The sequence below is a fragment of the Lissotriton vulgaris genome, chromosome 8, assembly GCF_964263255.1.
Source record: "Lissotriton vulgaris chromosome 8, aLisVul1.2, whole genome shotgun sequence".
Lineage (NCBI taxonomy): Eukaryota > Metazoa > Chordata > Amphibia > Caudata > Salamandridae > Lissotriton > Lissotriton vulgaris.
The window spans coordinates 1,370,677,434-1,370,692,496 of record NC_141696.1 but is presented as its reverse complement, the minus strand read 5'-3'; the positions used below and the strand labels follow the sequence as shown (position 1 = coordinate 1,370,692,496).

The following is a 15,063-nucleotide window of genomic DNA, read 5'->3' as shown; positions in this document are numbered from 1 at the left end:
TTAAAAAGGCTCATTGCGTTTGAATTTGTTTAAATATTTTCTTGGTTATAAACTGTCGTAAAACTTTAAAATGTATGTATAAAACCAAAAAACTACATCTCCAAGTTTACAATGGGGCGCTGAATCACCAAACAAGAAATGAGGTAACAACTGTTTGAACATATCTATCAGGGGGTGTCAAGCAGTCAGTTGATAGTGAGCAAGGTATCTGTAGATACCGAAACGTGTTGATCATCTTGCCCACAGTCATGTAATGATGATGTAAAGAAAAATAAAACAAATAGTGCAAAAACTACGGGAGTGCGACCCCCCTTGTCCCTCTTTAGAAGGATTGTGTGTAGAATATATATATATATATATATAATTAGTCCAATCCTTAATCTCTTTGTTGAAATAAGGCGCTTACACCGTGGGAATCATGTATCAAAGAAGAGTTGTTTTATTCCAGAACGAAGTGGCTTGACTTGTTTCGGCGGGTAATCCGCCTTGTTCACAACAATGTTTATATAATATATATATATAATATTTTCACTGAAAAAAACATGGGTTTCACACATGTTATAGTTAGCTGGACATTTCACTCATACAAAACCATTGAAATTCCCTCGTTATAATTAGTTCAGCTAACTATAACTCGCATGCCCGCAATGCATTGCTGATGACGTCACATATTGCATCACTCATGACATGATCAGTGACATCACTGATGACCTCTCAAATGACATAACTGACATCATCCAGCGAATGTCTTTCTGGAAAATAAATATTTTTTTATATATGTATATCTAAAAGTGTCTAAATGGATGTTTTAAAAAAAATTGATTGTATAACTGACTTAAGTATATCTTAGTGAATAGATGTATTAGCGAGTAATGTTTAAATATGTAAATATCTGTATCAGTGTCTCACTTTGTGTATAAGTGGCTGCATGGGTTGATGAGTAGCTACAGGAGTGTCTATATGGGTTATTAGTTGTTTTTTTGAGTATTAGTAGGAGTGTCTGTATGGTTTGGTGGGGGGTATTACTTAGCGTACAGATGCATGAATAACTGACTCACTGTATGTGTTTTGAAGACTGCATGTGTGCAGGACTGTATGGGTGGATGAGTGTGTGTGTATGGGTGTGTTAGTGAGTGAATGACTGTCTCTATTGTATCTTTATGAGTAACTACATATGTTTTAAACTTGTATATGTGAGTATTGATGTATATAAGTGAGTATATGTGAGAAAGATTGAAAGAGTTCCTGTATAAATAAGTATGTGTTTATGTAAGTGATTGTTTAAGAGAGTAAGTATGAGTACGTTTCTGTAGAAGTAAGTGTAGTGGTGTGTGTATAGCTGTATATGCAAGTAAATGGATGTTTGAGTATGGATGAGTATTGGTGTGTAACAGGATGTGATGTGATGTGAGATGGCACTTATATAGCGCGCTACCACTCCAGGGAGTATCTTGGTGCTTAGATTCCTGATAGTCCGTTGGCAGCAAAAAGTTATGGCAAAACTACCTGTCTGCAGAGAGGATCTAAGAAGCGCCATGCATCCGGAGTCTGGCTGGGAATAGATCCAGGTTTTTAATAATTTTCTTAATTTTTGCTCTGTTGCAGATTGACGCAGGGATGGAGGTAAATTATTCCATTCTCTCGCGCCAATAACTTCAATGGATTTTCCTCCTCTTGTCATTTTAAACCTGGGAACATAGAGCAAGTTTGCTGTGGAAGACCTGAGTGTCCGTGACGGATGGTATTGTTTAAAGTACTTGCGCAAATACAGTGGGTCTTGGTGGTGGAAGGCTCTGTATGTGATGGTAAGAACCTTGAACAGGATGCGCTTATGTACTGGGAGCCAATGTAAGGCATCCAAAGCTGCAGAGGCCGAAGACTTTCTAGGCAGTCTGAGGACCAACCTAGCGGCTGCATGCTGGACCCTTTGAAGTCTGTGCAGGGCTGATTTATTTAGCCCTGCATAAAGACTATTGCAATAGTCCAGCCTGGCTGTTATTAGAGCTACAGCAACCGTACAGCCTCGAGGCTCCCGCCCTACCATAGTAAACTACAGTGTCCCGGGGGTAGGCACCCCGGGACACTGCAGGAGCCGGCCCTGGGGAGAGGGGGTCCCAAGGTCCACCACAAGGCTCCAGGAGGGGGGGCCGCGCAGCCCCCCTCCCAACATTTAAAAGCCCCAGGGTTGCTGGTACCCGGGGCTGGGGGGTCCGTCACGGACCCCCCCAATTGCAAAATGTAGTGCCCCACGGAGGTGGCGTTCCCAGGGGCATGTTGGGGGGGGCTTGAGCTCCCCCACACAGGTATTTTTTATTTATAAAAAAAGCCCCGGGGTGGAGGTCCCCGGGGCTGGGGGCTCCTCTAGGGCCCCCTATTGTAATTATCAACATTGCTATCGGAATTTGGCCCTCTGTAGTATTGAGGAAATGTTTTAAGTGGGGAGCAGATCAGGGGGTGGGATTCTCCCACCTCCAAAACACCATTTGTGTCTTTCCCAATGATGTCACTCTCTGAGAAATTCTTTGAGAACCTCATTGGTGCACTTCCTGAAAGACTCCCTTCTTGGGGATCGCAGTCCCGTTGCAGTATCTGCGCAGGAACCTTTTTGGGGTAGATATCATTGAAACCATCTGCCCTTCCAAAAGTGCCTTTGCTTTCTCTCCAATATGTGGGTTGCCATGGCCTTGACCCCTCTTTGGATGAGACCTGGTGCAACCGATCACTGCTTCCTGGTGGGGTTTGCTCTTGTGCTGGGGTGACCGACTAGTGGTCCGATATGCTGAGGAGTGAGTCCCTTTATTTGGGCGTGATTTCAGGGCTTGGGGATTACTTTACCTTATTGAAGGTACCGGATTCTTTTTTACTTAAAGTTAATGGCATTTTGGGTAATAATTCTCTGTCTCTATGTGCATCTCTGTCTCGCTGTCCTAGTTAACATAGCAAAAAACATTTTTTGTTTGTTGTTGTTTTACCCATACCTTTGGCACTATTTGACGAATCTCCACAAAGCTTTCCAAACTAGTATGCACCTGAGTTAATCTGCTGTGTGAGAAATTTTGGGGTGATTTGTCAAGTGGGGCCTGAGAAAACGAGGCGGGGGATCCCAAAGTGAGTTTTCCCCATAACATTTCCCATAGGAATTTTAAGACCCTAGTACATCCCAAACCGCAAGACTTAATCGCACTAAATTTGTGAGAGCTAACTCTTGGTTCAGAAAGAGCCCATTTTGTTTGGTTTAAATCCGTTCTTTAGTTTTGAGTTTTTAAAGAGAAAACAATATACATCCAGGGATGCGGATCTGCTGTGGATACAACTGATCTCATGCAGAGATTTGATTGGCTGTTGACACTTCATCCAGGAAGCGTTGGCAGCCGTTTTGAGATTCAGTTAAAAAAAACGGTGGGCAGGGTGGGAATACTCTGACCCCCTAGGCCTGGTGGTAGGGATTCCATAGAGACGCTGTAGGAGGTCAAACATTTTTCTTCAATTTTTCTGTGAGGTGGTTGGATATATGTATGGATGTGTATATATATATTATATATATTAAAAATCCTTCCATTGGAATTGTCCGTTCTTGGTGTTGTACATTTTTCATACTGTCACTTTTTATACTCTACTCTCTGGCATAAAGAAATAAGGTTAAAGAATTTAGTTGTCAGTGAGTGTGTACACTTCGGCTTAGCAAAGTATTTTCTAAGCACTACATGATACTTTATCTATTCTTTTTTATACTTGGCACTCAAATAAATAAACATATCTGAAAATTACATTGAATTACTTGTGCAAAATGCATTTTGTTTTATTCTCCCTGCTTTTCTTTAAAAAATCTCATCTCAAATGGTCTTTCTCCCTTTACATATGAAGGATAGGCACATGAGTGGAGTAGTGTGGCTCACTGGTTAGAGGCGGCAGACCCGAGAGAAGAGAACGGCCTGGGACCAGGGTTCGATTCCCGACGCGGCAGGGTCTTGGACCAGTATCAGCGGACTTGATAATTCTCGCCTCGGTGCCAACTCTAATCAGGGATCACACTCGGCAACTCTGGGAATTAAGCTTGCCTCATCTCCACAACGGCCCCTCACAAATGCCGGGGATGCCTGGTTTCACCTTGGAGACTCCCAGGAGGGACTATCTCACAGGGAAAGCCAGGACGGGTTCCCCAGCGGTCTATAGCGCTACGAGGCGTGCGGGTAGCAGTGCGCTTTACAAGACACACACAATTTACAAGACACACACAATTACATGATCTTCTCTTCAAAGTTCAACTTGCTGACTTCAAATGACCCGATGTCATTTGTACTGCAATATTTGACATGGAGCCACAAAATCTCAGCCCTAGATGGTTAACGCGTCTTTTAGTGAAACTGTTTGAGGTATGCCGCCCACTGACCACTCCACTAAATTACAGTTAAGCCTTGACTGTTTGTTCACAAACACCAGAGAATCAAGGTAGCTTGGGCGGGTCAGTTTATATTGCAGAAATTCCAGATAGAGGTCAACACAGCAAGCTCACTTTCAGTGTTTGGTTTTCCCTCTATATTGGGTGCAAGCCCAGATACTGCCATTTAAGTGAATGGGTCGTATCCACCCTTGGGTATGATGCTATATGTTGACTAAAGATTAAATCATGATTTAATTAAGTCTTTGTTCCGCTTGCACTTCTCTTGGACTTGTTGAATTTTATGATAGTTAATGTAACAAATGTCTTTAAAACTGTAATCTAGTACTGTATTAACATTAAATACTCTTACCACTGTCACAATTTTTATGATTCCTCAAAGTAGCACATTATTTGATTTTTGTTGTCAAAACCAATCCATGGTTTTATTTAATTTCTTCCTAAAATCTGTTTTAAATCGTTGCCTTAAAGTAATTGCATCCACCCCTTTTCTTGTAGCTTCCAGAGGATTACTATTTAGCAGAGGAAGGGCCACTGCTGGAGGAAATGGCAGAAGAAGATGAAGAGATCGACTTGTACAATGAGGTGACATTTGGCCTTGGTAAGAACTGAGTATTTTTCACAATGTGGAAGGCTGGTGATGAATCTCCAAATCTGAACTTGGACTGGAGTAATGTCCACCTGAAGGCTGATTATGTTTTGGGCATGTTTCTGTGTTAGCTTAATGAGATGTAATAGACGTTATCTGGCCAATATGGGAGTAGGTGTTACTTGTAAAGATGACTTCGATACAGGGAAATATTGTGAGTTGCTATTTTGTATTTTATTTTCTGCTCTCTGGTAGAGTTGTCTACTTTGTCTGCTACAGCAGGCTTCCACTCTGGCTGTCGTGATTCTAGTAAGCGTGTTGACTCAGTACCTGGTGAATGTGTGATTGGGTACGGGAGGGGCATGGACGTCTGAGGTCTATTCTGCTGAAACATTGCATAGGCAACTGAATTTTCTCCATCTTGCTGCATGTTTCAGAGGGGCCAACAACTTTATTTTTCTTTCTATGCGACAAACACCTTCGCTAAGGTAGAATGGAGAATATTTCTTTGGAGAGCCATTGTTAAAAATGCATTAAAAATATCTTGCCTAGACACCATTTCTAATGTTTGATATTTCAAACCCTATTGCTTGAATAAAATTGATTTTACACAGCTTTTCAACTTGTGATTATTATGGAACTGGTACATCAAGCTAAGTTCCATGCAGATGCAATTGTATTTTCTTTTTGAAAATGCAGTACAAGTAGAGTGAAACCACATGCTTGATATTTAGGCATTTGGTTTGTTGCAAATTCAGGTTGCTCCATTCCCGATAACCAATGTGGTAAAAATACGTGTTGGCTGTGATGTCTCCAGAAATTAAACACCAACGTTAACCCTGACTAAAAAGGATCTGAATTTATTTATGAATGTATGATTGATGTATGGTGGAAACACATGTATACTAGTTGAACTATAAAATACAAAACGTGTGCTAAGGAGTCTTAAGCTTTGTGTGGCTCTAGCCCAACCTAGAAGAGGGAGTGTGGTTCTCTTCTCCTTGTAGCACCATCTTAAGAAATATCCATTTAGAATTACGTAAGGTGGATTTTCCCTTGTGGCGCCAAGACCTAGAAAAATACCACCATCCGAGCCCAAGAATGTAATCTAATGTGGTGAAAATGGTGCACATGTAGTTGTGCTGTTTTTTTTACTTTAGACCAGTACGCTTTCCATAGTGTGGCCCTTGGATTTAAACTTTGTTTACTCCAGTTTAGTTGAAAGTGTGTTCTTGCTGTTAGTGGCTAAGGAACTATCCCACCCTTCCTCCTGCAACCTTTTCTGAGCAGTAACTTATTTACCACCAACCGCCCTAACTTGAACTTGATTTTGGCTTCTTCACACAAGTATCTGTGCAGTCTGTTTAACCCTTCCATTCAGACCCGCATTCCTATGATGTATGTACTCCAAATTAATTTAAATAATTTTGGTAAACAGTGTGGAATCAATGGATTCTCATTCTTGTTGTGACTTGGTACGGGATAAGGAATTGTGATGGAATCCAGCCATTGAACATGGATATGCGAAGTCTGTCGGCTCAACGTTGAGTCAAAATCCTACATGCTAACACATCAGTTGTACTTAATTAGTTCTATTTAACCCCTTCGACACTCATGACGAGCTGGGCTCGTCATGGTGTAGCCCGCTCGCACACTGATGACGAGCCCAGCTCGTCACGCAAAGTGCGATTTTGAAAAACCCAGCGCGCTAGCGGAATTCCGCTAGCGCGCATGCGGTTAACAAATTAGCTTTGTTGCAGTCGGATTAGATTTCATATGGACAATTCAGTCAAATTTTTACATGAAAGTATAAAGTCCGTGTTGGCCAAGAGTAAACACAATGGTGCTTCCCATGTCAAATAGACCACTTTAGTATCTCAATTTTTGCTTACTACTGATTTACTCCTTCGCTTATCCTTTCTCAAGGTAGTGCTTTTATGAAGTGAGTACTTGAGCAATATGGGTGGTCATGCCTCATTTTCATGATCTGTACTACTACTGGAGACTCATGACTTTTTGTCTAAATGGTTCATGCTACTAGATGACTACATATAATTTCTAGTTAAAAGATCCGTCATGCTTGTTTACGGACATTGCCCACTTTCACCATCCCCTTACATATAAGGTCAGAGTGAGATTCTTGAGCATTAGTTTGCAGTTAATAGGAATGTCTTATGTATGTTAGCTTTAATTTCTACTTTGGTGTAGTGGATGGAGGAGAACCTAAAGGAAGAGGGCTCTCTACTCAATTGATTATAACCGGACTGTTATTCTAGTGTTATGTTAGGGCACCCTAAAATGCAACCTATCACCTGGTGGGACGAAGGCTCTTGCTGATTAATCAGCCCCTTGAGTGTAGTTTGATGGCTACCTATTAAAGCTGTAAATTAATATTCTTTGCTGGATAAGAATGTAAAGTATTTCAGGATTTGTGGAAGAAAGGAAGTGTAAAGATGACCAGGATGCAGGTAAGTGGTAAAGTCTTTATTCAAGTAAACAGCTGACACCAAAGTACGTCTGCTTGCAATCGCCACTAACGAGTAACTGTCATTCTAACATTCAACCTGGCGGTGGTCAGGTAGAACACCCTGACGTCACAATCACCGGCAGGTAGCACGTGCAGGGAACATAGCGCGTGTGTATACATTAGACCAAAGCAATAGCTTAATAAACATAACACATCTCCCTTCCTAAAACAACAAGGGAGCCCGAGGGAGCCCAGCTGAAGCATACGGATGAGGAGAGGGAAACCACAGCTAATCACAAATGAAATCTTGTAACTTATCTGGAGGTTTGACTACTCTTCCATATCTGCTCACCGTAGATTCATCCTCACAACTGACGTCCTGTGACGTAACATCTTCATAAACAGAATCATCAGAATCAGAATCCGTATCCCTGTTGGTCTGATAACGTTAGTACCCTCTGGCCGAGACTCCACAATTCCATCATGGTCAAGAATCAAATCGTAGTCCTGAGAACAGGAGACCTCATTATTTTCCAGAGTGGATTTAGAACCACACATTCCTTTCCCCTCCTTGCATAAAGATAAAGCAGAAAAATGCCAAGTCTTTCCATCACTCAAAAGGGCAGAATTACTAAACACTTTCTTTACTTCCATTGGTTGAGAGTACTGATTTTTTCCTTTACTGGTGCTTCTGGCATTTTTCACTCTCACATTGTCACCTTCCTTGATGTTAACCCTTTTACATGCATGCCTATTGTCATAGTATTTCTTACCTATGGTTTGTGACTTTCGAATATTCTCTTGTATCTCCTCTGGAGACCACATCACTCTTTCTGGGGTAGCCCAACTTACATTATCCTTTGTGATAGGAGTCCTCCCTCTCAAAAGTACAAAGGGACTAGTACCTGTAGATAAACAGGGTGTAACCCGGAATGACCAAAGATTCTTGATTATTTGTTTTCTCCATGACATGTCATTCTGATTAGCCAGTTGGATTATTCCTTTAATCACCCGATTAAACCTTTCAACTGCGCCATTTCCTGCAGGATGGTAAACAGACGTAGTTTTGTGTTCTATCCCATGTTTTATCAGAAACTCTTTGAACATCTTTGATGTGAACTGTGGGCCATTGACCGACACAATGCATTTTGGAAGGCCCTCTCTTAGGAAAAGTTTGCGCAAAAACCCTACAACACTTTTAGTATCGGCATCTTGTACTACTTCAACCTCTGGCCATTTTGAGAAATGGTCTGGCAGTACAATAAGATACAACAGTTCTACTTGTTCACGGTTGGGTCCACAAATGTCAATTCCCAGTCTGACCCATGGCATGTTTGGACAAGACAGGGGTTGAAGAGGTGGTCTCAATGTGTTTTTTGTCTTATCCGAATTTTCACAGGCTGTGCAATTCCTGACACTTCTTTCAATATCTAGGTCATACCCTGGCCACCAGTATGAATTTCTTACTCTACTCTTGGTTTTGCCAATTCCAAGGTGCCCTTCATGGCAAATATAAAGGAGTTTAGAACGTAAACCTTTTGGTGGAACAACCTTTCCATTTATTAAAATTAAATCACCTTCAATAGACAACTCGTCTTAGTTCCCAAAAAGGACGTAATAGAGCAGGTAAATTTTTCTTATCAGGCCAGCCTGCTCTTATGTATTTTTTTACCTCATGTAGAACATCATCTTTTTCCATATTTTCTGACCACTCTGCACCAGAAATACATGGCACTTCTTCTATGACATTAGCAATGCAGAAAGTGTATTTCTGAAACCTTATCTTCATTGTTAGGTAGAGGTAGGCGGCTTAGGCAGCCCGCCACCTTGTTTTTCACCCCAGGAAGGTATTCAACCTCATAGTTCTATTCTAACAATTTCATTGAAATCCGTGATAATCTGGGGGAAGCAACTTGGAGACCCTTTGTGGAAAGCACTTTTACTAAAGGTTTGTGATTGCTTCTAAGGGTGATTTTGTATCCCCAAATGTATTGTCTGAAATGGTTCAACGCCCATGCACATGCTAGTGCCTCCCTCTCAATCACCGAATACCTTACTTCGGTGGGCGTGACTGAACGTGAGGCAAAAGCAATAGTAACCTCTTTACCTTCCCCATTGACCTGCGAAAGTACGGCACCCAACCCCTTGTTGCTTGCATCAGTGGTCACTATGCTTTTTAAAGAGGGGTTAAACCCTTGAAGGGGTGGAGCATCACAAATGTCCTCTTTTATCCTGTTAAATGCCTCTTCACAGGTTGCCTTCCACTCAAATTTATTCTTCTGTTTAATGAGTTCTCTTCTAAAACCTTACACTTAAGAGAAGTTCTTTAAGAATTTTGCATAAAATTCTGAGAGGCCAAGGAATGCTCTGACCTCTTCCTTATTCTTGGGTGAAGGGCTTCACTAATAGCTGACAGTAGCTCTTTTTTTGGTTTTATACCATTCCCATCAATTTCATGTCCCAAATAAGTGACTTTATTTGCAGCAAATTTGCATTTGCGCAGATCAGCAGTAAGCCCATGATGTTCTAGCAACCCTAATACTCTGTTAAGTTTTGCATCATGTTCACCTCTGCTTTTGCCTGTTACCATGATGTCATCTTGGAAAATTAAGAGATTTTTTTCGCCTTTGAAGAGTTCACTCATCAACCTCTGAAACATGGCCGTGGCAGAGGCCAGTCCAAAAGGTACTCTCTTGAACCTAAAACACCCCAGCGGCGTTACAAATGTAGTAAGGCTTCTGCTTTTGGGATGTAAAGCCACTTGGTGGTAGGCAGAGCTTAGGTCAATGGTTGAAAACCATTTGGCACCATTAGTAAGGGACAGCATCTCACTAATCTTAGGCAAAGGGAATTGATCCACCAGAATGTTTTTATTTAGATTGCGTAGATCAATGCATAGACGGAGCTTGCCATTAGGCTTTTTCGCAACAACCAAAGGTGAAATCCACTCTGCTGATTCCACCGGCTCAATGATGCCCTCCCTCTGCAATTTTTAAGTTCATTTTCCACCTCTCCAATGATGGAAAACGGTATGTTTCTGGACTTGTGTATGCAAGGCACAGCGTCCCTTTTAAGTTTAATTTCGTGGACGAAACCTTTAAGTTTCCCAATGTTCTCTGACAATACCTTGGGATACCTTTTTTTGAAAAAATTGTTACATTCTTCCTCTGTTTGTAAGAAGAGGACAGGGTACGGACTGTTAGAATCTAGAATTATACCTAGTTCTCCCTGGTCAATCCACCCTAACACAGATGGACCGACCTTGGAGACATACAGTTTGCCAACTGTTTGACGGGATTTAAACTGGAACTGAAGTTCCCTGTAACCTAACATTTCAATGGGTTCATAATTAAATTACTTTGGGAAAATATCTGGGTTCTTCAATTTTTTTCCAATGACTGGTACAAATTTCTCCAACCATACTTCTTCATTAACTATTGTATGTGGCGAGCCTGAATCAGCCACAATTGACATATCCACCCCGCCAATGTTCATGTCACAAATCCGTTTCTTCTTTTTGTTTACCCCATCTTCCACATTCAACACAAATAAGTTCATATCATCTTCATCTGAACATGCAAATCTTTCTTCTTCTTCTGAAATTACAGCTTTTACATTTCTACTCCCTTTTTGTTTCTTTGGACACATAGCACTGAAATGTCCTACCATACTGCAATTTGAACATTTTTGTCACCGCTGGACACGATCTGTCGTTGGCTAAATGGTATCTACTGCCACATCTATAACATTTTCGGTCATCTGAAAGCTTATTTTTATGGCTAGCATCTCTTTTCTGTACATATCCAGAATTAGGTTTATTATTACCTTTCCTAGAACTTATGACTTTTGCCACCATAGACTTTTCCTCAACTGAGGATTTTTCTTCTAGTAAAACAGCCTTTGCACACCTTCAAGTTAATTCAGTACATTTAACTATTTCTACTACTTCTTCCAACAGTAATTCACCATTAGCCCACAATTTCTCCTGTACATGTTTATTTGAGGATCTCATAACGACCTGGTCGCGAACCAGTTCGTCATGTAATGCCCCAAATCTACAAGTGAGTGCCAAGTTTTTCAACGCAGCAACATAATCTTCTATAGACTCTTCTGGTGCTTGCTTGCGTTGAAAAAATGTGAATATGTTGACAGAAATAGAAATGGTAGGTTTGAAATACATAGTCCAATCTTCTAATGCAATAGTATATACATCTCCTGGCCTAGCTTTTTTGTTTATACTATTATACATTTTCATTGCCTTTGCACCTTAACAATGAAGAAGAATTTTCTTTTTCTTCTCTGGGGTCAACTCTTCATCTCCCTCAAAAGTGGATAAATAATTCTCAAACTACTCCCTCCACTCTTCCCATTTAAGGGCATCATCCCCTGTAGAGGGTATAAAAGGTAAGGGTGGTGATAGATTCCAAACATTTCCTGAAGCCATTTCTAATGCTTTTATTTAACAATTAAGGACCAGTGCTAAAGAAAATGCTATTTCTTTTCCTGTAAATATAATCACCGACCTATATATTCAATACTTTTAAAGATTATTCCTTTGATGAATGTTATCAATTTTAGCTATGCAGCCAAGGTTTTTATTTTCAAAATCTTTTGAGAAACTAAGTGTTTCGGAAATATATATATATATTTTTTTTAATAATATCCTTCAAAGGTGTGAGTGTCACCGCTCTGGACAACACACAAGTTCCAATTCCCAGCAATAGGTGTTTATTATTGTCTTTTAAATCACACGGTGATGTTTGGAATGGACAAATTCTTTTTTTTTTTTTTTTTTTTTTGTATTGGTGTGCGTATCACCGTAAAAATGACCAGCACGAATCACTTCTTCGGACCTTCCCAAAATGGCCGCCTGACGCCGTCGAACGCTGCGTTTCCCTGGCGTCACCGCTAAGCCTGACAGGAATTTCTCTTCAGGAATCGTCGTGTGGATACGCAGGGAAGCGGCACACGTTTCAACTTCCACACGCGAAGACGCTCCTCCTCAAAACGGCAATCTCATGCACTTCCTCCACACCGACTAGGACTGACACACGCTGCCGTCAACACACGGAAGGCGAAGGCAAATCTCCTCCCAAATTTTCCTGTCAAATCGCATCTGCAGAACAACAACTGGCCAGAGGATGAGGGGGTCAACCAGGAACCAAAATCGCAGGCAGTGCCCAAGAAGTCTTTACGCATCCCTTTGGTAATCACCAAAACATCCTCTGCTCATCCAAACCTCCTCCCCAATTTCTTCATCCGCGCAGGAGGGGTGAGACACTGTAAAACCCTGTCTGCGCGTAGGGCTTACACAACCAGCAGGGCACATACGACTCACCCTTTATTTAGCGGTGATCAGCGCGACATCCAGGATGATACCTTCAGGGATGATCTTTAGTTGCCCATGAGCACCGTAACGCTGCTAGGCGATTAGTGACTCGGTAAACACAAGCAATACCAGCGTGGATGGACAGCTGTACTCCTAGAAATTCCGCCTTTAATTTACTTTTCTTCACGGAATTCCGATGAGATGGCAAAAAAATTGCAGTTCAAGACGTACCCAACAGCAGATTAGGTGGCTTCTGGTGGGTTCTTCGTGGTGTCAGGCTCTCCGCCTCGTCGCCACTTGTAAAGATGACCAGGATGCAGGTAAGTGGTAAAGTCTTTATTCAGGTAAACACCTGACACCAAAGTAAGTCTGCTTGCAATCGCCACTAACGAGTAACTGCCATTCTAACTGTCAACCTGCCGGTGGTCAGGTAGAACACCCTGACGTCGCAATCACCGGCAGGTAGCGCGTGCAGGGAACATAGCGCGCGTGTATACGTGCATACATTAGACCAAAGCAATAGCTTAATAAACATAACCGGAAGGTTGAAAAGTTGCCGCATTTAAAATGGGAGGAAGATGAGTGTCCACCTTTCTGCTCCTATCTAAAATTAGGTGCAGTCAGGAGAGGTTAGTTTATGGTCTACACAGAGATCGCCAGTGGATGCAACTGTTAGTTATTTTTTGGGATAGACGATTGAACTTTTCGCATGCTTGTGAAAATAATTTGAGCATGGAGTGAGATCCCATAACTGGACCACAGTAGTAGGATAGTAGGTGTGTATCTGTAGGCACCATGGATTAGTCTGGCAGCTGGGTTATGAACCGCTTCCACTGGCATGGGATTGCTTCGGAGGGCAAACTAAAGTACATTACGGTGAAAAATCCTAGTTCTATTTGTAGATGTGACTGTACTAATCCTACTACCCATCGACCCTCACCGGCAAGCTCTTTCTCAGTATCTTAAGAGGATGAACAGAACAAAGATCACTGAAATCTGTGAATCCAGTGGCAGGTGACAAAACTTGGAAGACTGTTTTAAATGTCTGGAAACGAGGGGGTTGGGGGGGGGGGGATGTGCTCTGTTGGCAAAGGCGCAAATCAGCAGACCAACCAGCATTGCATGATGCACTTTACGTTTGGAAGGTAACCCTTTCACCTTTAATTTTTGAGTATGTTCAACCATGGTATAGAAAATGTTAAATGTAATCTACAAGAGTTCCCCTGAATTGATAGCAATATAAACCAGTGAATGGGATTACAGGAGATTTAAGTGTAAATCCTATCACTGAATAGTTTATTTTTCAAATCTAATTTGTATGAATTGCTTTTTTTTATGGTAATGTATTACCAGATACATTTAATTGAGGTACACATCTTCTAGACCATCAAGACACCCGTCTTGTCTGAAGTACGTTTAAGACCATTGCTATGCTCAATTTACTCTCCAGGCATAAATCATGAAGAGCTGGGCTGAATCAGAAAGACTGCGCTGTACGAGCATCAGTGTTGTCTGCATACCTGTAAAAATGTCACCACAAGAAATATATGCGAGAAACAAAATGTAAAAAATGGATGTTAAGCTGTACAAGGGAAGAACAATGTAACATTCTGCAGTTTAAAAATCTGTCCTGCGTAGGAAGAAGCCTTCCTAAACACTGCTGGTGAAAAAAAAAAAGATTCACCAGTATGATGAACCACGTCTGCAGGGCCAGCGGGCCAAGATGGCAGAGGTGCCTACCTGAAGCTTCATATCCCTAGCCCTTTATCTTCCACACATCCTCTCCAAAGGGCTCTCTAAGGTGCCATCCTACTGCAAGTGGAAAGCCTTAATACTCTCTCAAAGTCCTATGTGGAGCCCTTGTGCTGGTGGCTGGAGATGCTGGCCAGGGTGCTGCTGGGCCGGGCCCACCCTGCATAGGAGTATTCGGTGGCGTGGTATGTGTGCCCTAAGGTGCTGTGGTCTGCTGGAGAGTGCAGCCTATAGCAGATCGCCTGCCGCCAGTGTAGAGTCGTGGGCAGCTGGGGGCTGTCTGACAATAGCGACAGAGCCGTGAGAAGAGCTGGGCAGTCTGGTGGGAGACTGCTTGGCCTAGACACCCGAGGCCGACGCTTGAACACCTGCGGGAGCCTTTACCCTTACTGGCCCTGGCCGAATGTCGCTGGTGGCGAGCGGATTGTCGCCCACACGCTTGGCAAGTCTGGCTGAGACTACTTCCATGCCGGCAGGGGCTAGATGTGACTGCTGTGATCCAGAGCGCAGAACACCCCTGCAATGAC

At 42.1% G+C, this 15,063-nt stretch overlaps 1 protein-coding gene across 4 annotated transcripts in view; it reads left to right on the top strand.

The window, feature by feature from the left end:
* PATL2 (PAT1 homolog 2) overlaps positions 1-15,063 on the top strand; it is a 392,378-nt gene that overhangs the window by 53,320 nt on the left and 323,995 nt on the right. For all 4 annotated transcript variants that reach the window (XM_086933507.1, XM_086933508.1, XM_086933506.1 and 1 more), the window contains exon 3: positions 4,898-5,000. In XM_086933507.1, the coding sequence (XP_086789633.1) occupies positions 4,898-5,000 (103 nt within the window). The remainder of the gene's footprint in view (positions 1-4,897; positions 5,001-15,063) is intronic.